The following is a 23,155-nucleotide window of genomic DNA, read 5'->3' on the forward strand; positions in this document are numbered from 1 at the left end:
GCACGGCACGCGATAATGCTAAGGAGTACCCAGAAGCTGCGAAAGCCGTCCTTGAGAACTTCTACATGGACGATTACTTGGACTCAGTGGAATCCCCCGAGAGGGCCCTCATTAGGTCGAAGGAATTGGTTCATCTTCTCCATCTAGGTGGGTTCAAGCTTACTAAGTTTGTAAGCAATGTACCAGATCTGGCTGACCGAATTGATGGGTCTGCTCAATCCACTGAACCGAAGGTCATCGTTTCATCCAAGGAGGAATCAATGCACGTGCTTGGGCTTAAGTGGGATCACAACAACGATACTCTGGTTGTGAGCAGGGGTACTAACAGTACCATCACGAAAAGTTTAACACAGCGCTTGGTCTTAAGTCTTGTGTCAAAGGTCTACGACCCAATTGGTCTTGTCGCACCTTTCACTGTTGGTGCTCGGTTAATCTTGAAAGACATTTGGCGTGTCAATGGACAAAGTTGGGATGACGAGTTACCTAAGGACACAGTTGATAGATTCCTTGCCTGGTGTATTGAACTGCCGCGGTTAGCTGAGATCACTATACCGAGAAGTTACTTTTCAGGACCATTCCAACATCTTGAACTCCACATGTTTGGTGATAGCTCGCAAGACGTATTCAGTGCAGTAGGATTTCTTAGGGCTCAAGTGACTTGCACCTCCGGGGAGATTATAACAGAGCTGGCGTTTGTCTTGGGCAAGGCCCGTGTTGCACCTATGAAGGTAATGACAGTTCCTAAGTTGGAATTACAAGCCGCTCTCCTCGCTGCTCGTTTAAAAAGGGAAATCTGTCGAGCATTAACGGTTACTGTGGACAAAGTCTTTATGTGGACAGATAGTACCATCGTCTTGCAGTGGATAAACTCAACAAACAAACACCCCATCTTCATTGCAAATCGTGTTAGTGAAATCCTGGAGAACACCAGCGTTGACCAATGGAACCACGTCGCCACTTGTGATAATCCGGCAGATGCTGGCACGCGTGGCATGTCCGCTGAAGTTTTGCAGTCAAGTAGCTGGGTGAGGGGTCCTGACTTCTTGAGAACTAAGCAATTCCCTTTTGTACCAAATACTGACGTCGTTGATAACATCAAGCTCGGCGTTGTAACCAATGAACAAGACGATGACTCCATCTCATCTTTAGCCGCATCTGTAACCAATTCTCTAAAGGAACAAAGCATTAATCTGATCCCGTTTGATAAGTTCAGTTCTTATCAAAAATTACTTCGTGTCACCGCATATGTGCTCCGTCTTTTACCATCTCATGAAAGTTACCGTACCGTAGACGGCAGCATAGCCGACCCTGTTGAGCTTGACGAAGCCGAGCGTCATCTCCAGTACTTGGTTCAAGGAGAGTCCTTTAGTACTGAAAGAAAGGATCTTCTTGACAACAAATCCGTTAAGAAGAGCAGCCGCATTGCTCAGTTTACTCCGTTTATTGGACCTCATGGTCTCATCCGTTCCTCTGGTCGACTCCGACGGCTAGTGGAAATCGACTTTGACACTAAGCATCCTATCGTGCTGGATGCGCGTCATTCTTTTGTTAAACTGTTTCTGCGGCATACTCATTTGAAGAACCATCATCAGGGCATCGATTACTTAAGGTCAAAGGTACAAGAACGTTATGCCATCCTAAAACTACGTTCCACACTACGTTCCATCAAATCAAACTGCGTTTTGTGTAGAAAGTTCCGTGCAGCAACCATTCAACCTATCATGGCAGACCTCCCAAAGGAGAGACTCGCATACCAGTCTCCTCCCTTTACCAACACCGGGGTTGATTACTTCGGCCCATTCTACGTCACAGTTCGTCGGACTACCGAGAAGAGGTGGGGATTCCTCTTCACTTGTCTCACTACTCGTGCTGTCCATGTTGAAGTTGTCCCGTCCATGGACACTAGTTCTTGTGTAATGGGAGTGGAGCGGTTCGTCTCCCGTCGGGGTACTCCTGCTATGATTTGGTCGGATAATGGTACGAACTTCATTGGAGCGGAGAAAGAGCTCCGTGAATGTGTGGAAAAATGGAATACGCTTAACATCGCTGCCGAACTTGCACATAAGGGCATTAAGTGGAGGTTCAATCCACCCAGTGCGCCACACCAAGGTGGCATCTGGGAGAGGTTAGTTCGGAGTTTTAAAAGAGTACTGTACACTATCCTCGGTACGCGTCGCCTCACAGATGAGGTGTTGGACACTACTTTTTGTCTGGTCGAGTACGCACTAAACTCACGTCCCTTAACGCCCGTAAGCGCCGACCCGTCTGACCTAGGCGCAATAACACCCAATCATTTTCTACTCGGTAACCAAGCAACCAGAATTCCGTCTATCGTTGGCGTCGACGAGTTCGACCATCGTAAGCGATACGCCCGTGCACAGTCATACGCCAATGCAATTTGGGCACGTTGGCTCAAGGAGTATGTACCTGCGCTGAACCGTAGATCTAAGTGGCAGAGGCCTGCCGAGCAGCACCTCAAGGTCGGTGATTTAGTTTGGATCGTTGAAGAAAGCAACCCTAGGGGTTACTATCCAACTGCTCGGATTGAAGAACTTCGGTACGGCTCCAACAGCGTCGCCCGCTCCGCCGTTTTACGCACGTCGTCCGGATCGCTCGTCCGCCCACTCGTTAAGCTTGTACCAATCCTCCCAACATTTTCTTCCGGGCCGGAGGATGTTACCGAGTAAACTAAATGAGCAACGCGCTATTTAAATAAAGCAGCGAGATAAGTTTATTACGTCATTTTATTCGCGTTCGCTTTACAGAATGCGTGCAAAGCACAGAAAAAGTTCGTTAAACATAATTTTCGTTGAGCCTACTAATATACTGAATCGATTGCGCTCTTTTTAGGCTTAATATTTTTATGTTACAAAAACGTATCGGTGACCAATCTGAGCCGAAAATCGGCTCAGACAAAATACCTGCTAGCAAAATACAGATAGATTTGCCGGGCCATTGAGATGTGTTTTTTTGCCTTGATACGTTTAAAAAATACAGTTGCTTACTCGACTTTATCGTGGTTTACTAGAGAATTGAAAACGTTCCGATAGACTGTATTCAACAGCTTTACCAATCCTGGACAGCATTTTCACTTCTCATCAAGGTCCTAGCACTTACATTTGTTTCAGATTGGCTACCTTTAGAAACGGCGTCCAGCAATTCAAATTCTTGCAGAGTTGCCTCTGCCAACCGTTTCTTGTTGTTTTCCTCCAGTTCATCTATTTCCATTTGTTTTTTCTGTTTAGCCAGGCGAATGGCTGCCTCATTCTGTTTTTCGATCTCTTCGCGCTTCATTTTAGCAATTACGTAATCATGTTTACGCTGACTAGATGTTTTTGAAGAGGCCATAAGTGAGGGAAGTCTAGAACTAAACTCTGGAAATCCTTGGTTCCTGGAACTCACTCACTTCATCATCAGCAGTGTTGATGTAGTTTCCTGTTGACGTGAGTATCTTGTCGTTCCTAGTTTTCATTGCCTCTAAGTAAGACTCTAATGAAGGAACAAGTGCACTTCAATCCTCCGTTTTTCCAGCAAATGCAATCAGGTCCTAATTTTTGTCTACAACAGTCATAAATGCTTCGTTGCACTTTGTTACTAGGCGTTCAACTTTCAATCGCCTACTTTGACTATTTATACAATGAAGAATATCTTCATGTATAGCATGCAATTCAGCTTCACGCTTTGACCTGGCAGCGTACAACTTTTTGTCTTTTTGATCAAGACTATTAGACATCGTGATGTTACTATTTCCAATGACCAGCAAAACTACCACTGTTAACGGTTATCTATTATATGCACACTACAAACAAACCAAACCCACGCAAATTAAACCCAACGCAAAAGACACCAAACACAGCACACTGTAGACAGTCTGTAAAACAAACCGCCCAAAGAGCAGAAAATGTCGTCGAGCACACAGTGCCCGACAAAAACAGAAGTGGAGCGCTGAACGCTATGCGCTCAAAGCAGAGGGAGACAAGGGACACACGGGAAGTCGAGCGAGCAACGCGCGACGCGACAAAAACGGGACGTACGGCAAAGCGAGCGAAAAACGCGCAACGAAACGAAATGGGACGGTGGGAAAAGACGGGCGGGAAGTGAGGTCGGAAAGAACTATGTTAGCAGACCACAGCAAAAACTCAACCAAACAACCTAGCCGTAACTCCAGAATAAACTTAAGTCACACCCTAGGGAGAGAAGCTACTGCAAGACAATCTAGCATAGTTCATTATGGGGCCTAATAAAGCAACAAATTAATTTACGGCTATGCAGTAGTACACTAAAAGGATGAAAAATTCGAGAAATTTACTAGCCGTAACTCCAGAATAAACTTAAGTCACATCCTAGCAAAGCCCAAACCACAACAAACAATCAGCATACTAATGGCATTGAACAAACTGCAGCAAAATTGAATAAATTACAATAGTGTATTTGTAGACTAAGACAGTTGGAAAAGTCGAGAAACAATCCAGCCTCAACTCGAGAATATACTTAAGTCACATCCTAGAAGGCAACGAGACCAAACCAACGAGCAATCATACAGGTACACACAAACATACAGCAGCAAAATCAATATACTACAACAAAAGGGCTAGTAAATCAGTTAAGTTAAAAAGTCAAAGGACATTCCAGCCGTAACTCGAGAATAAACTTAAGTCACACCCTAGAAAGCTATGAGACCTAAACAACAAACCAGCATACTAGCATACTCAACATACTACAGCAAAAACAACAACATACTTTATCACATTTGACATTCTACATCGAAATCCGGGAAAGTAGCGGATGAAAACGGAAAGCTAAGTTTTGGGAGAGCGAAGTTATTGAAAAACAGAACGCGGAGATTTGAAAAGTTAAAGGACGAAAAGGACGCAGACAAAAAACGGTACATAAACGAGCGATGATAAAAATTATGGGAAAATTTTCACAACTTTTTCTCTGTATCGGGTTTCACTCAATTAACGAACCTTCTGAACCTTCTTGTTGGAAAATTTGATTTATTGACAAATTTGTCAAAATTTTAAGCTTTTGTCAAATTTTTTTCTATTTTGTTGGTCAATTTATTGCAACTTCTTGAATACGGAACGGTAATCCAGTAAACTGGACGGTTTTATGACTGAAAGTACGGTTTATCAATATTCGTTATTGATTTTCTATGTTTTTGAATTGCGAAAAAAATTGACCAAAATTTTGCAAAATCGAGCAATTTAGTATAATATTCTATCAATTTTCCCTATATCAGCAGTTATTTTTTGATATATGAACCTACTATATCAATTTTCTCGAATTTTTGGTAAAACTACCAAAAATTTTCAAAATTGATGATTTTTGTCTTAAAAATAATGATATGTGTGGTTTGATGGTGACAGGTTATCTAAATATCGGAATTCTTAAGATTTTCGCGATGAAAATCGCGGAGTTCCCAATTTAAGATTGCCGCGTTGAAAATCACGGAATTCTTAAGATTTCCGCGTCGAAAATCACGGAATTCTTAATTTAAGATTTCCTCGTTGAAAATCACGGAATTCTTAATATTTCCGCGTCGAAAATCTTGGAATTCTTAATTCAAGATTTCCGCGTTGAAAAACACGGAATTCTTATTTTTTTTGATCTGATACCGTTCATTTTTTGATAACTCTATATGCCTGGTTTAAAATTAGGCAAATTAGGGGTTGGAGTTTGCCGTCTAAATGCAAAATATTAATTCAAGACATCAAAAAACGTTTTTGAAGAGTCTTACAGTTTTGAAGTTCAACATACATCCTGAACAACTGTCACAAATAGACCTCCCAGCTTCATCTCCACTGTGTGCGCACCCTCCATTGTTATGCGCCATCCCTGCATAGAAGAACATCCGCATCTGAGCTTTGAAGACCCGTGGGTTGACGAAATCTTTGTGGTCACCGGTTTTGATAAAGTTTGACCCATTAGAAGGGTCACCGAACACACACACAGACACTGCTACTACTTCTACTGTTACGTCCGACTTGCTTTTTCTAGCCAATCACTAGATGTACGTGTGATACAACAGAATATCAAGTTTGACACCCGATCTTTCGAAAAATACAACGTCATTTTTTAAACCACATCATAACGTCTTGCCTTGGGATTAACTGGATAATAACATAGACCAGAATAAACAAGATCTCGTTCACTTTTTGGACTTCCAACGCTTCTGGTAGTAACTTCCACGGCAGGATATGACCGATTTTAAATAATATTCGTAGATTGAGAACGGCACCATGTCCCGGGTCGCGGCACCAAGTAAACTCAGTAAAAGAACTGTAGTCCGATATTTTGAATTGATTCACGTAAGCTCCTTTATTATAGCAACAACGTGTAAGCATCAAGTAACGTAATAGCTGTAAAACGTACAAGCATTAACGATGATCATAGCAACATCAAGTTCTAAGCAACAAGTGAAACTTAGATGGCAAGATTTTTTGATACTCATTTAACAGGTTTTTGTCTGATGTTATTGACGTCAAAATCAGTTCGTATTCAATCGGCAATTGTCTAGAAAACCTAAAAACATTAAGACAAAAACCAGCTTATTCGATACATATAGTGGTTAGATGAATGGATATTTACTTAAAATTAGGTTAAATGAACTTTTTCGGAACTTTCTACGTATATTAGAACGTTTTATCCGCATTTTAATTCGTATTTAAATACTCGATTCTGATTGGCTAAAATTCGTTCATTTACTACGTAACACTTTCGTCTATATCTGGAACCTTTGCGTGTTTCAGGAGATCAAAAAGTTTTGCGCTCCTTCTCTTTGCAGGTAAATAATGACTGCCATTTTATCTTTGAACAGCTGAATCAAGTTGATCAGCTGGCTGGAGCTACAGGCTGTGTTGTTGTTCTTCTTGTTCTTGCTGACATAATTGCTGATTACGTAGTGCCTTAGAATAATAGTCACCTAAAACTTGATCCTCGTTTAATTAAATCTTTCATAAAAATCAACTTGTTTGCTTTAGCTGGGTTCATGATATGTCCTCGAACAGCAAACGCTGATTTACAATCGCCAAGTACTTGTCGCAGAATTTTGAATTCGTTCAAATATTGTCCAGAGAACTTGCACTAACATAGAACACCACATCAGTACCTCTCTCTAAAAATTGTTCACCAGAACAGACACCCAAGATACCCGGATTTTCATTGTCAGCTATTTTATAAGTTTATCACAACAATTATCACAACAACAAGTTTAACACATATCACTATTGTTATCGTTGCTTTATTACATTGCTAAAAAATCGTTCTGAATTTATTACATTTAACTTTGAGGGAATTAAATTCATTTTAAGGTGATAACCAAATATTGTTTACATGTCTCCCTCTGAAGAAAGCAGTACGAAGCGCAGAACTGATACCTTCAGCTGTAGGAGGTTGTTAAGTCAAACTGTCTCAGGGCCAACAGTTGTTGCCATAAAATACAATACTTCATTTTTTCTTTAATTTTATACAGCTCATCTATATAGTTCTTGTGATGTTCATCAATTTCGTTGCTGACAAAGTATGAGCAATATCAAATAATTTTCTTAATTCTCAATATCTCCAAAATTCTACAACCCGCAGAAAATATTGAATTCTTAACTTTGATCTCCGACCTCAACTCGAATAAATTGTTGATTATCTGAACTGATCGAATTCAGAACTAATTTGAGAAATTTTTATGAAAATTTAGTTAAATGGACGTCAATTGCTGCCAAACTCTGCTTTTATGAAGGCTTTGGCTTCACGCGAAATCCAGAGAAGTAAAGTAATTTTTGCTATCGGGTGTCTTCAAAAATGTCTTAAGTATTCTTATATCGTCAAAAAAGAAAAATACAACTCTGCTTGATAAAATTCGTCAGTATTTGGAGCATTTCTAAATTTTTTTCCAAATTTTTGTTTTCAAAAATCTAAATTGCAAAAATCTTGATCTTGATCATCGAAAACTTTTCAACGAGACTTTGCCATCTTTTCGTGATGCTGTTGTGTCGAATATGAAAATTAAGGAGCACAAAACGGCTAATGAGCCAATGCAGTTTCTGATTAACGGTCTGCTTGAAAATACAAATTCTTTAACACACTTATAGAGTCTGACCCGAAGCTTCTTGACGAGCTTATCAGTTTCATGGGTCTAAAATCAAACGGAAGCAAGACACCCTTGGAAAGTTCAAAAACCTTGCTAACAATGAGAGACGCCTTTATTGACCATTTCTGATTACAACAAACAGTCCACATTTCATGGACGATTGTTTTGCACGCAGCCATTATCTTAAAAAATTTCGCATTCCGATGCATATCAAAAAGTTCTTGACGCAATCCGATCGAGAATTGGAAAAGAAGATTCTATCAAAAGGAAACTCAGATGATCGATGAAAGCAAAAATAAAAATGATCTTCGAATCAGAAATATACAATTTTTCTACCAGAAAAACCTGGTGAAATTGAATGAATCGGTAAATTGACTAACAACGAATGCTAATTTTATACTTGTAAATTGCCAATCTATCAATTGTCTTGAAAAACGTTAAAATTGCTGAAAGTAGTGCAGGTGGAAAAAGTTAGCTTACTATTCCTCCTTACGGACACTTGGCTTGATAACCAGATCACAGACTTTGAAATATTTCCTGGTGGATCACACACTGTTATTTCACGCTCGGACAGAAAAAAGGTGGACATGGCGGAGTTTTATTAGCAGCATCATTTGCTATGTCGCATCTAGTACTTGATTTATCAGAAGACAGATACCCCCTTTTCTATGCAACAAGTGAAACTTAGACGGCAAGATATTTTGATGCTCATTTAACAGGTTTTTGTCTGATGTTATTGACGTCAAAATCAGTTCGTATTCAATCGGCAATTGTCTAGAAAACCTAAAAATATTAAGCCAAAACCAGCTTATTCGATACATATAGTGGTTATATTTACTTAAAATTAGGGTAAATGAACTTTTTCGGAACTTTCTACGTATATTAGAACGTTTTATACGTATTGAAATTGGTATTCAAATACTCGATTCTGATTGGCTAAAATTTGTTCATTTACTACGTAACACTTTTGTCTATATCTAGAATCTTTGCGTTTTTCAGGAGATCAAAAAGTTTTGCGCTCCTTCTCTTTGCAGGTAAATAATGACTGCCATTTTATCTTTGAACTGCTGAATCAAGTTGATCAGCTGTTTGGATGCTGTGTTGTTGTTCTTCTTGTTCTTGCTGACATAATTGCTGATTACGTAGTGCCTTAGAATTAAAGTCACCTAAAACTTGATCCTCGTTTAATTAAATCTTTCATATAAATCAACTTGTTTGCTTTAGCTGGGTTCATGATAGATTGCAAACGCAGATTCACAATCGCCAAGTACTTGTTGCAGAATTTTGAATTCGTTCAAATTTTGTCCAGAGAACTTGCACTAACATAGAACACCACATCAGTACCTGTCTCTAAAAAGTGTTCACCAGAACAGACACCCAAGATACCCGGATTTTCATTGTCAGCTATTTTATAAGTTTATCACAACAATTATCACAACAACAAGTTTAACACAAATCACTTTTGTTATCGGTGCTTTATTACATTGCTAAAAAATCGTTCTGAATGTATTACTATTAACTTTGAGGGAATTAAATTCATTTTAAGGTGATAACCAAATATTGTTTACATGTCTCCCTCTGAAGAAAGCAGTACGAAGCGCAGAACTGATACCTTCAGCTGTAGGAGGTTGTTAAGTCAAACTGTCTCAGGGCCAACAGTTGTTGCCATAAAATACAATACTTCATTTTTTCTTTAATTTTATACAGCTCATCTATATAGTTTTTGTGATGTTCATCAATTTCGTTGCCGACAAAGTATGAGCAATGTGAAATAATTTTCTTAATTCTCAATATCTCCAAAATTTTAGAACCCGCAGAAAAATTTGAATTCTCAACTTTGATCTCCGACCTCAACTCGAATAAATTGTTGATTATCTGAACTGATCGAATTCAGAACTAATTTGAGAAATTTTTATGAAAATTTAGTTAAATGGACGTCAATTGCTGCCAAACTCTGCTTTTATGAAGGCTTTGGCTTGAAGTGAAATCCAGAGAAGTAAAGTAATTTTTGCTCTCGGATGTCTTCAAAAATGTCTAAAGTATTCTTATATCGTCAAAAAAGAAAAATACAACTCTGCTTGATAAAATTCGTCAGTATTTGGAGAATTTCTAAATTTATTTCCAAATTTTTGTTTCCAAAAATCTATATTGCAAAAATCTTGATCTTGATCATCGAAAAATTTTTATAGAGACTTTGCCATCTTTTCGTGATGCTGTTGTATCGAATATGAAAATTAAGGGGCACAAAACGGCTAATGAGCCAATGCAGTTTCTGATTAACGGTCTGCTTGAAAATACAAATTCTTTAACACACTTATAGAGTCTGACCCGAAGCTTCTTGACGAGCTTATCAGTTTCATGGGTCTAAAATCAAACGGAAATATTGTGCTAGCAAGACGCCTGGGAAAGTTCAAAAACCCTGCTAACAATGAGAGACGCCTTTATTGACCATTTCTGATTACAACAAACAGTCCACATTTCATGGAAAATAGTTTTGCACGCAGCCATTAACTAAAAGATTTTCGCATTCCAATGCATATCAAAAAGCTCTTGACGCAATCCCATCGAGAATTGGAAAAGAAGATTCTATCAAAAGGAAACTCAGATGATCGATGAAAGCAAAAATAAAAATGATTTTCGAATCAGAAAAATACAATTTTTCTACCAGAAAAACCTGGTGAAATAGAATGAATCGGTAAATTGACTAACAACGAATGCTAATTGTATACTTGTAAATTGCCAATCTATCAATTGTCTTGAAAAACGTTAAAATTGCTGAAAGTAGTGCAGGTGGAAAAAGTTAGCTTACTATTCCTTACGGAAACTTGGCTTGATAACCAGATCACAGATTTTGAAATATTTCCTGGTGGATCACACACTGTTATTTCACGCTCGGACAGAAAAAAGGTGGACATGGCGGAGTTTTATTAGCAGCATCATCTGCTATGCCGCATCTAGTACTTGATTTATCAGAAGACAGTTACCCCTTTTCTATGCAAGAATTGAAACTTAGACGGCAAGATTTTTTGATGCTAATTTAACAGGTTTTTGTCTGATGTTATTGACGTCAAAATCAGTTCGTATTCAATCAGCAATTGTCTAGAAAACCTAGAAATATTAAGCCAAAACCAGCTTATTCGATACATATAGTGGTTATATTTACTTAAAATTAGGTTAAATGAACTTTTTCGGAACTTTCTACTTATATTAGAACGTTTTATACGTATTTAAATTCGTATTTAAATACTTAGTCAAAATCAGTTTGTATTCAATCGGCAATTGTCTAGAAAACCTAAAAATATTAAGCCAAAACCAGCTTATTCGATACATATAGTGGTTATATTTACTTAAAATTAGGTTAAATGAACTTTTTCGGAACTTTCTACGTATATTAGAACGTTTTATACGTATTTAAATTCCTATTTAAATACTCGATTCTGATTGGCTAAAATTTGTTCATTTACTACGTAACACTTTCGTCTATATCTAGAATCTTTGCGATTTTCAGGAGATCAAAAAGTTTTGCGCTCCTTCTCTTTGCAGGTAAATAATGACTGCCATTTTATCTTTGAACTGCTGAATCAAGTTGATCAGCTGGCTGGAGCTACAGGCTGTGTTGTTGATCTTCTTGTTCTTGCTGACATAATTGCTGATTACGTAGTGCCTTAGAACAAAAGTCACCTAAAACTTGATCCTCGTTTAACTAAATCTTTCATATAAATCAACTTGTTTGCTTTAGCTGGGTTCATGATATGTCCTCGAACAGCAAACGCAGATTTACGGTAAATTGACTAACAACGAATGCTAATTGTATACTTGTAAATTGCCAATCTATCAATTGTCTTGAAAAACGTTAAAATTGCTGAAAGTAGTGCAGGTGGAAAAAGTTAGCTTACTTTTCCTTACGGAAACTTGGCTTGATAACCAGATCACAGATTTTGAAATTTTTCCTGGTGGATCACACACTGTTATTCCACGCTCGGACAGAAAAAAGGTGGACATGGCGGAGTTTTATTAGCAGCATCATCTGCTATGTCGCATCTAATACTTGATTTATCAGAAGACAGTTACCCCCTTTTCGACTGCTTGTGCAGTTGTCCAAATAGAAAAAGCTGTGTTCTTTATTGTTGTGTAGAGACCGCCACCGTCTTCACGATTCTTCTTTAGCAATCATATTTTGATGGAGTTGATATCTTTTTTATCAACAATTTTAACTCATTCTGCCTTGACCATGGTTTCAATTCGAATTTCGAGCTCTATGTTGAAGGTGATTTTAACAAGCCCAAGGTAGCTGGGAATGTCTCTCCGCGTCTAGTTCTTCAGATAATGTTTTATTGGACTTGTTCACGGACTTAGGACTAAATCAAATAATTAATGAGGCTACGCACATTCATGGGAACTGCCTAGATCTCATTTTCACTTCTATAGAGTCAATTCCACTCCATCTCCCAAAAGAGCCTTTATTAGATCACTTTCCAATAATTTTCCAAGTTTCACTCATCAATAATTACAGAATTATCCTAAAAAACGCCGAGAGCGTGTATCAGCTCCATTTTTCTACTCTTCGCAAACCATGCATTTCTTAAATAAAAGCGAGACGATCAAGATAAAGCTGGAAAACAATTGGACACTATCGGACTCATTGAAAATGAGGAAAAATCAGAACGAGCTTTCAGAGTCAATTGAACTTGACACAAGTCTTCTTATTGAAAAATGTAATTTGACGAGCAGGAATGACTGTTTCAAGCTGCTCAGGGTTCTCAAAGAGACCATCCCTTTTCCGCCTGTGATGAATTACGACGGTGTCACTTTTTCAAATGACGATAAAAAGGCAAATGCATTCAATTATTTTTTCAGCTGTCTGTAGTTGTAAAATTCACAAAAATGTTTGAAGAGCTTTATATTTGAGTATTAAACAACAAGATGTTACGTTTGGAGTTTTGGAAATTGAAAAAATATTGAGTAAGTGTAATGACAAACCTTCCATGGGCTCAGATCAATTACCATCCTTCTTGCTTCGTGATGGCTGTCAAATTTTAGCCCCAGCAGTTATGGCATTATTTTAATTTATTCGAACGTTTTTGCATTGCCTGAAGAATGAAATAAGTCATATATCACGCCACTTCACAAAAATGGTTCAACAAGTGACCTTTAAAACTATCGTCCAATCATCTTGCTTCCAAAGCTTTCTATTGTTTTTTGAAAAAATGTTGTTCAATTTTTCGTATCTACTGGTTACGCCACTAGTCACAAATGCTCAGCACGATTTCAATAAGAGACGCAGCACAACTACACAACTTGTTTCATATTTTGTTGATCTTTACATTAATCTTGACAAAAAATTCCCTTGTGCTAGTGTCTATTTTGATATCAGAAAGGCTTTTGATTCCGTTCCGCATCATAGATTACTAACAAAACTGGCAGCATTTGGGTTTGACGAAGCTTTTCGTCACTTTTTTTTAAATTATCTCGAAGATCGACACCAAATTGTCCGTATAGGATCTTGTTTTTCAAGGCCCTCCGTTGTAACATCTTGTTTCCCACAATGAAGTGTGCTCGGACAATTTCTGTTTATCTTGTACATGAACGATCTTGTTGACTATGTACAAAACTCCCATGTTTATTTGTATGCCGACAACCTAAAGCTGCTATGCGTTTTGACGGTCTGCAATGTGACTTCAATGGTATTTATGAATGGTCAAGCAAAAATCAACTGGAACTTCATCCAGAAAAGTGTAAAGCGATGAACTTTAAATTCAGCCAGTCTCCCTTATTTCTATGAGAAGCGGAAACTCGTTTCACTAGAGAGATTATGGATTTGGGAATGCTAGTTACTGAAGATATCTGTTGGACAACACATGTTAAGACGAAACTTGCGAAGTGTAATAAAATTTTTAATCTTTTGAAAAGAAGCATACCGTTTCAAGTTTCATTCTCCGCAAGAAAATGTTGGACCAAACGATGATTTTATCTGCCTTACTTTACTGCTCACATGCTTGGTGTGTTACAAATGGTATTTTGAAAGTGTTAGTAAAAGTTTCAGAGCAAAGTGTTGCGCTGGATTATTACGTCTGAGGATCACAACGAGACTTTTTTTTCAAATGCAGCAACCAATCTAATTTAATGACACTAAAGGCGCTCTACATAAGAACATTGAAACCAGCGATCAACAAGCGCGACGAATACCGAACACACATGAGAATTAACACTGAAAGCTTAGTTTGGAGATGAAAATCCAACTTGAAAGACACGTTAAGAATCGAAAATTTCAACTTTACAATTGAACAAAACCAAAGTAAGTTTAAAGCAATATATGTAGGTTTTTAATAAAAACATGTCGATATGCATCTGCTACATCAAATCGAAATTGTATTTTTACTCAGATGTAAATATTTTGTAGATACGATTGTAGATATGTAAAAATTCGTTTTAAATTTCCTTGAATGACTGATTTTAGTGATTTGCATTTTATTTTCTGGCTTTTCATTTTAGCAATTTATATTGTTTATAACCTGATAACATTTACCAGCTGCGAATGAAAGAACAAAGAAAAGGACATAGATATAACGCTGGTATAGCCATAAAGCAACAGGAAAATACTGAGAAGCAACAATTTGTATTACAGTACAGAGGCAACATCTCTAATGAATTTGTAAAGAAGTTGAACAAAATTCATCCTGTTCAGACTGTTTTCACCACTCGGAAACTTAAGAGCTGTTTACCTAGCCTCAAGTCTAGCATTGGTAAGGATCTCAAATCCCACGTTTTTATGAAGTCACTTGTAATAGATGCAAATCCATCTATGTAGGGCAAACATGCCGACATATTACCACAAGGGTTGCAGAGCATGCCAAGGCGGACTCACCGATCGGAGTACACGCAATCGAATGCAACGGTGATAAAACAGCTTTCCAGTGGAAGATATTAGACCAATGCAGCAACCAATCTAAGTTAATGACACTAGAGGCGCTCTACATAAGAACATTGAAATCAGCAATCAACAAGCGCGACGAATACTGAACTCCAGAATTGACACTGAAAGCTTAGTTTGGAGATCAAAATCCAACTTGAAAGACACGTTAAGAATCGAAAATTTCAACTTTACAATTGAACAAAACCAAAATAACTTAAAGCAATATATGTAGTTTTTTAATAAAAAACATGTCGATATGCATCTGCTACATCAAATCGAAAATGTATTTTTACTCAGATGTAAATATTTTGTAGATACGATTGTAGATATATAAAAATTCGTTTTAAATTTCCTTGAATGATTGATTTTAGTGATTTTTAATTGACAATCCTGTTTAAATCTTTTTGAACAAAAAATTGAAAACTGACAACTGTTTCCTTAGTCGATCTATCCACGCCGTCAGTTACTTAATTTCTATCAACGTTCATGATTTTAGGTCATCTTTCGATATTTTTTGTAAGAATTTAGATAATTTTCTTATAGCTAAAACACTTTCTTTTAACTACTATCGTCCATGTACATATTTTCTTTAATGTCGCTGTGTGGACTGCAGATCTTAACATTCAACATTTGTGTTAAATATCAGTCTAGTAAATCTTAGAAGCCGTACAGAAATTGCAAATTCTGTCTTTTCACATTGTTCTTGGCATTGAGACTTGGCTCGCTCCCCAACGTTGCACTTATATCACCCAGATATCCGAACTGCAGAAACAATCGAATCTCTAGAGACATGAAACGCAAATCTCGTGGGGATGCTCATTGCTGTAAAAATTCTCTTAAACATGAACTGCTCAAATAATTAACTGTATCGTCACAATTTCTAATTTTGAAGATGATTTTAAAAGACGATGATCAGGTTTTCTTCGATTGTTGATAAAGTTTAAATAAATAAAAATTGTTCACGTATTATAACTGGATGTGATGTGAATTCTGAAAGTACCAATTGTAAAACTTGTAATCTGAAAAAGATCAGTTACTTTGCTACTGTTACAAACCTTAGATAGAGTATACTTGATGTACGATTGCTAAAATATCAAAGACCTAACAGTCATTTCGGAGCCCTGGAAAATACCTAAAGGAAGTTAGGTATTTGAGAAAATGCTACTAAATACATATCGAGACAAAAGCTCGAACAAAATTAGAACTCTGCGCGATGAGAAAATTCCATATTGAAAATATAGTAAAAAAAAACTCAACAACAGAGTCAACAATGGCGTTATAGAGTGTTTTTTGTTGGCTTCAAATCGTGGTTTTCATTGTGGTTGTTCCTCTGGCGATTAATTTTTGTCAGACCATTTTTTTCTGTATTTAGTGGGGTCCCTCGTGATCCATGGTATCAGGGGAAAGTTCAAAGAATTTATCTTATTCTTTTGGTTCCTTCAGAAGACATAAGAATAAGGTAAGTGAGTTTCTCGTGTTTCAAAGGTCGCTGCGACAGTGCAAAAATTCACAAAAATGAAAACAACAATTTAAGGCTGACACTGTCTAAATTTTCCAGCATCATCTTCCGCCTGTTATGGCGATTGAAAAGTTCATTGTCATCACTGCTACAACGTTTGCCTTTGTTTTACTGAAGTTTCTATGGATTTATACTGCTGGTACTGCTTTAATTATCAATTTAGAAAGAAATTTTCATTGTTTGTAAAACTGCTCTAGCAAAAAAGATCAATTAGTAAACTGCGAAGCTTCAAGAGACTCAAAAACGAGTGAACAGTTGAGAGAGCGAATTGATAAACTAATCTGGCTGGTATATAAATTAGAAAAGTCAACAGGAAATGTTTTGCCAGTATCTATGCTGGAATCAAAAATGTCATTGAGCCAATGAACAACTATATTTGTCTGAGGAAAAGCAAACGTGCTATAATAAGGCCGTTAAAATGGGGTCAGCTCAAGCGCAAACATAGGTGACGATACGCGTTATTCAAGACCTTCCAGAAAGCGGCGCTCAACCATTATTGGAATATCATTTAAACATAGTTATTATAATCAAGAGACATGTGCAATGCGGGAAATAAAACTCAATAGAAATCTGTAAATCAAAATATAACGGTTTAGAAAAGCCACACCATCCAAAACAACAACATTTGTCATTCTCGTCAACTTAAAAAATGATCGTCATCTACTTTTTCTTACTTAAAGACTATAAACAGGCAAAACGTCCATTTTTTTCTAGTGTAGAAATTAAACCTGATGTTAAGTGGGAAAACGGTGAACTAAAATGTTTTCGGCGACTAATCGGTGAAACCCGCCAAAACGCAAAACTTCGTCGTATAAAAAATGTACAAAGTTAAATAGGGAATGCAACATTTGTGTTAAATATCAGTCTAGTAAATCTTAGAAGCCGTACAGAAATTGCAAATTCTGTCTTTTCACATTGTTCTTGGCATGAGACTTGGCTCGCTCCCCAACGTTGCACTTATATCACCCAGATATCCGAACTGCAGAAACGATCGAATCTCTAGAGACATGAAACGCAAATCTCGTGGGGATGCTCATTGCTGTAAAAATTCTCTTAAACATGAACTGCTCAAATAATTAACTGTATCGTCACAATTTCTAATTTTGAAGATGATTTTAAAAGACGATGATCAGGTTTTCTTCGATTGTTGATAAAGTTTAAATAAATAAAAATTGTTCACGTATTATAACTGCATGTGATGTGAATTCTGAAAGTACCAATTGTAAAACTTGTAATCTGAAAAAGATCAATTGCTTTGCTACTGTTACAAACCTTGGATAGAGTATACTTGATGTACGATTGCTAAAATATCAAGGACCTAACAGTCCTTTTTTATAGATATTTCTAAAGTTTCGATACTGTCCCGCTCTATGACGTGCAAAACTCTTAAACACTTTTCATTTTATCTCACAAAATGCAGGCAAATTATGCAATTAAATTCAAACCGATCTTAAAGCAGCATAGTTTTCAGTTGAGTGCAGCAACACTCAAATCTCGGTCCCCTTTAGTATCGCATCAACGTCAATTCACCCTCCACCCATATGCTGAAAAGACAATCAGATATTTTGCGGAGGTTCCTTAAGTGATAGTTCGAAACAAAATTATATTAATGATCCAGTGAGATACCGAACAATTTGGTGTTGCAAAAGAAAATATGTCTTAGTGTCTTTGTTAATTAGAACTTCCAAACATAAAGGGGCTGAACGCATAATTTGAAAGCTTATAGCTAAAACGGGTTGGATCTGAAGGGGATATTGGAATCTCAACATTACGGCTGGAAAACAAAGCTTTATTTATACAAGCGTTATTTGGTACCTATTTTAGACTATTGTTCAGCTGATTGTATGCCGAACGAAGGCAGCATGCAAACTTTCATAAATTTTCAAAAGACAGTAAGAAGATGGATACTAATTTACAAGTTAAGCTACTACGATAGGCTTAAGTTTTTGTAATTTTTGCCTATTTGCTTGTACATAGAAATGCACGAACTCTTATTTTTGTCAATTTTGAGAAGCATAATGTGGAATTGTAATCAGAAGCAAGTAAGCAATACAGCAAACATTAAAAATGCACACAAATCAATTCGCTCAAGGACATAAAAACTAGCGAAATCTCTTATCCCGCACTGATGACAATTTTCCGCACCAGATGTCTCGATAACAAAGTGACAAAAATTTGATTAGCATTGTGGGCGCGATTTGAACAAAAATACAGCTAGCCATATCTACTGGACGTTTTTCTGCAAGAAGTTTAATGAAAAGAAAAAAATGTAAGTGAAGACTACATTGTAGATGTGTTCATTGCAATAACTTCTCAAAACTGCTGAAAATTGGACTGCAATTTATGTGGTTGTAAACCAAAGGCGAGATCGAATGAGATATCAAGTTGAAAGATGGAATGGAAGAAGCAAGATATATAAAAGCATTTCGATATGTAAATTGAATGAAATTTACATAAATCTTAAAGAAATGGCAGGCTTCAACATCTGTTTTCAAGACGCTTTCATCACTCGTTAATAGTAAGTATATTTATAATTTTTGTGCGCACTGACGTAACCATTAGGACAATCTTGGAATGAGTATTCCTAAGTGATACAGATTTTCTGGTCTTTCCCATTATAGCCCCCATGAAATTATAGCCCCCCATTATGGTATAGTTGCCATGATTGGGGGGCTATAGTTTAGCTGACCCCTAAACTGGGGGGCTATAATGGGAAGAACCCAAATTTTCTGCGTTCATTTTTCTGCTTCACTTTTGTTCTTTCAGTTCAAAATGTCGTCAGTAAAGAGCGTAATGAAAGACCAACTTGACAAAATCCGAAGAGGTGAATCCAGACAACTAGTGATTGTCGATATGGATGTACACAACATGGTTGATATACCCAATACTCCGGAGTTTCAAATAATGAGACAAGGACTCACTAAAATCAACTGTGCCCATAACAAAATTCCCGAGATTCCGGCGTCATTCTGCAGCTTGGAGAATCTGGAATATCTGAATTTCACTAACAATAAAATAGTCAGTCTACCAGCCAACCTGTGCACGATGCCGAAGCTGAAACATCTTTACCTCGGTTGCAATAGAATTGATACATTGCCCAAAGGATTCGGATCTTTCCCTGCACTGGAAGTGCTAGATTTGTCTTACAATAATTTGAGAGAGCAGTCATTGCCAAGGAATTTTGATATGCTATCTGGGACATTGCGCGCTCTTTACTTGGCTGATAATGATTTCCAGCGTGTTCCAGAGAGTATTTGCAGGTTGGTTAATCTGGAAACCTTGTCATTTCGCAATAATGACTTGATTGAGCTCCCAAACTCACTATCGAACTTGAAGAAATTGAAGGAATTCTTCATCGAAGGCAACCGTCTAGAATATTTGCCTCTAGGCTTTGGCGAGCTCCATTTTGATGACGTCAACCAGTCCATCTTTCGCGGAAAAGACAACCCATGGTGTAAATCTTTGAAGGATCAGTTCCTTCTTGGACAGCATCATGTGGTGAATCACATCAGGAGCGACAACTATAATGCCGAGCTATCGCGCTTTCTAAGTGCATCGGCAAGAAATCTGCAGCCAATCCCGGATAAAAGCAAAAAAGCCAGCAGAAAATAAAATCTTTATTTAACTGCTGATAGTAGTAATAAAGTCTGACTAGAACCTCAAATGGGGGGACACTATGTGTTAAGATAGGGAATACCGAAAATGCCCCTAGGTCCCCCCGTTGAGGTTCTAGTCAGCCTTTATCCTACTGCTGTTTGGTGTCTTTTTGTCATCTTCTGGTGTGACGCCATTTTCTATTAATGCTTAAATTGTAAATACTTATTGTCATTTAAAATTTAAATTTGCTGTCTATCGAAATTGCTTGCCATAGATTGCCTTTAAATTACTGAATCTCATTTTGCAATAACTTTGTTAGTATGTTTAAATTTCTATTTAGAATGTAGTTTATTAGATTTCATCTTTCATGTGTCAAGAATCATCATGTTTTGAGAAAATACACTTTAAAATAAACGTATTTAATACCACTTTTGTTCCGTTATGATACAGCGACATTAATTGGGGTTAACATGTTGCCCGCCATTGATACTCATCTGTTTTGTAGATTTCGACCAATATGTTCAATTAAGGCTCACTTTTAACTCTTTTGCGAGCTCTGGTCATTTTTTTACGGTAGTGTAATTTGCCTTGACCATCGGAAAATTGTGATTTTGTTCAAAACCAACCCAGTATTGAAGTAGAATGGAAGTACCCAGTATGGAAGACTGTAGAATGTATGCACGGGCTCGTCACTACAGTTTTCATTTTGTAAAATTAATTGGATAATTGCAAAATCGCGCAACGGTTACTACGTATACATTAAACTTGGTTTCTATTGGAGCGTTTACAGAACTTTTTAATTGCTCTCGAATAGGAAGCAATTATTGTAAACGTATGTCTTTTTTGCAAATTTTTTGCTTGACCGTTTTTGCGCTTTTTTTCTAGAATAATCGTTGACTTTTCAAGTGACTTTTTCACGCCCCTTTTTTGATTTTTGAGTGTTTTCATTTGTTCTTACTCCCAAATAAAATTGGAGAAAAGATGACAAGGCCTTGATAGCCGAGTGGTTAATGACTCTGTCGAGGTGACGGAAATGGACTCAGGAAGTCGGGGAAGTCTGTTGATTTTCCACCTAAAAAGAAAATTATATCTAGGCCCATGAATTAAATTGCGCAGCCCGTCATTCAAGAGCAATTTTTCCGACGTTTGTCGGTTTATGTTTCTTCTAAAGAATTGGAAAGATCTCACCGCTTTGTTTGTAGTACGGTTACAGTTTTGTCCATGGTAAAATTTAAGTTACTCTAGCTTATATTGATTTGTGCCTTCTGAGCGCGTTCTTTAAAGTATCAGCATCAAAGATTGTATTTCACGCAGTGAACTTTGCCTTAGTCGCAATGGATTTCGTTCCCCTGTGATTTGATTCGTTTTCGTTGTTCATTATATTTTTGATAGCTCCCGAATGAAGTTTAAAGCAATTATTGCAAACCTGAGTGTGTGTGTTTTTATGTAACATTTTCGCGTGACACTCTCGTGCTTTTGTGAATTTTCTTGGACTTCTTGAGTGACTTTTTCACACTTCAGTTGTCCATTTTTTAGTGATCTAAGTTGCTCTCGTTCTAATATCAAATTCGTCGGTAAAACCGATTGTGAGCTGATGGAAGTCAAAGCCTTTATTTTGTAGCCAAGTCTCTTAAGATGTCAGGCTGCTAGCGGAGGTGAGGGTTCGCACCTCAGCTCACAAGATTTTTTTGCACACAAACTTTTCTAAGCTACGCGCCCTCAAAATTAAGTTGTCCACGTCTGTCGTTTGAGAGCAATGCATCCGACGTGAATCGGTTTATATTTGAAAAAAGCCTATATATCCATATTACAGCAGATTTGATTGTGTTCCGGGATCTTGTTTACGTCGACCAAAAGCAACAAATCTCTTGGATGATCCTCAATTTTGATTGCCCTTAACACGCTTTGATTAGGTTCTCACTAATTTCTCTCATTTGTAAAGTAGTTTAGCTTGAGCTTCCATATCCGAAGGTTTTATTAATAGCCGCGAAGCGATAGCGGCTATTATTGGGGACATCGTGGTTTTTTACAATTCAAAGAATTTGAATTGTATTGGGGCGCTGTCTTTTTTTTTTTAAGATCTGTTCACACATTTTCATGATTTGCCGAAACAGGAAATGGAAATGGAACAGGAAATGGAGCGAAAAAGCGAGTGGTTTTGCGGCGTGAATTTTTTCGCTCTAATTTTAAAGTAGAGTGAGAAAATGGTGTTTGAACAAAAATTCGGTTTCTCGGTAGTGGTTTTTTGTTCACATGCGGCAATTTCACTCTGATTTTTACTGTTTTTTCGATTTTTTGGATCAGATTTTTTTCTAAATGGTTTTTCCAATCCATTCAAAGCTCATTCTAGGCCTAGTTTTTTGTGTGAATTAAATTTTCATTTCTCGTTAGTGGTTTTTTTGTTCACATGCGGCATTTTCACATTGATTTTCTGTTTTTTTTTTCTTATTTTTTATCAGAATTTTTTTAAAAATGGTTTTCTCAATTCACTCTTAGTCCATTCTAGGTCTGGTTTTTCTGTTTAGTCAATGAAAATTCTTTGAATTGTACGTCAGGACTTGTCCTGCTATGTTTTTTTAATTCGTCGTCTCCATCGATGATTCTTACGACCGGACTTCTTGGAATTGACTTCAGTGACTTCTATTCCTTTGCAATTAAAATTTGTGTACGTGACGTCATTTCTGCTTTTAGGTCAATTGCGTGACTTACCTCACTCGAAAAAATGACTTCTGAACTTACTTATGAAACTTTAAATTTTATGAATATTTTAATTAAAAATCAATAGTGTGCATCTAAGTAGTTGCAAACTTATATGCCCTTATTCTTGAATATTAGTCTTGAGTTTTTGATTTCGAATATCAATTTTGAAAAAGCTCTCCTTATAGACCTATGTGTCATAAAATTGACAGTCCGAATCTAACCTAAAAAGTCTAGTGGTCTATTAAGGACTCCTGGTCGATCTGTCTATTTTATTTCTTTAGTGGTTTCAACTCATGGAAGGCCACAAGCGTCTATCGCGGCTATTTTCCGGCAATCTGCC

At 37.2% G+C, this 23,155-nt stretch overlaps 2 protein-coding genes across 3 annotated transcripts in view; both read left to right on the forward strand.

Annotated features, from left to right (window-relative positions):
- Positions 1-23,155, forward strand: part of LOC142339099 (ubiquitin-ribosomal protein eS31 fusion protein-like) — a 353,720-nt gene that overhangs the window by 325,519 nt on the left and 5,046 nt on the right. The gene's annotated exons all lie outside the window — the stretch shown is intronic.
- Positions 18,767-20,657, forward strand: LOC142339754 (ras suppressor protein 1-like). Of its 2 annotated transcripts, none has more exons than XM_075390010.1 (2): positions 18,767-18,787; positions 19,285-20,657. In XM_075390010.1, exon 2 carries the CDS (start codon positions 19,291-19,293, stop codon positions 20,128-20,130), a length of 840 nt encoding a protein of 279 aa, XP_075246125.1. In that variant the 5' UTR covers positions 18,767-18,787; positions 19,285-19,290; the 3' UTR covers positions 20,131-20,657. The 2 variants fall into 2 exon arrangements, with proteins under 2 accessions (XP_075246125.1, XP_075246124.1); XM_075390009.1 differs by lacking the exon at positions 18,767-18,787 and adding an exon at positions 18,902-19,036.

Source organism: Convolutriloba macropyga, chromosome 5 (assembly GCF_964194025.1).
Source record: "Convolutriloba macropyga chromosome 5, txConMacr16.3, whole genome shotgun sequence".
NCBI classification, from domain to species: domain Eukaryota; kingdom Metazoa; phylum Xenacoelomorpha; order Acoela; family Convolutidae; genus Convolutriloba; species Convolutriloba macropyga.

Excerpts from the sequence above, each read along its gene's own strand:
- LOC142339754 (XM_075390010.1), top strand. The coding sequence starts at position 19,291 with ATGTCGTCAGTAAAGAGCGTAATGAAAGACCAACTTGACAAAATCCGA.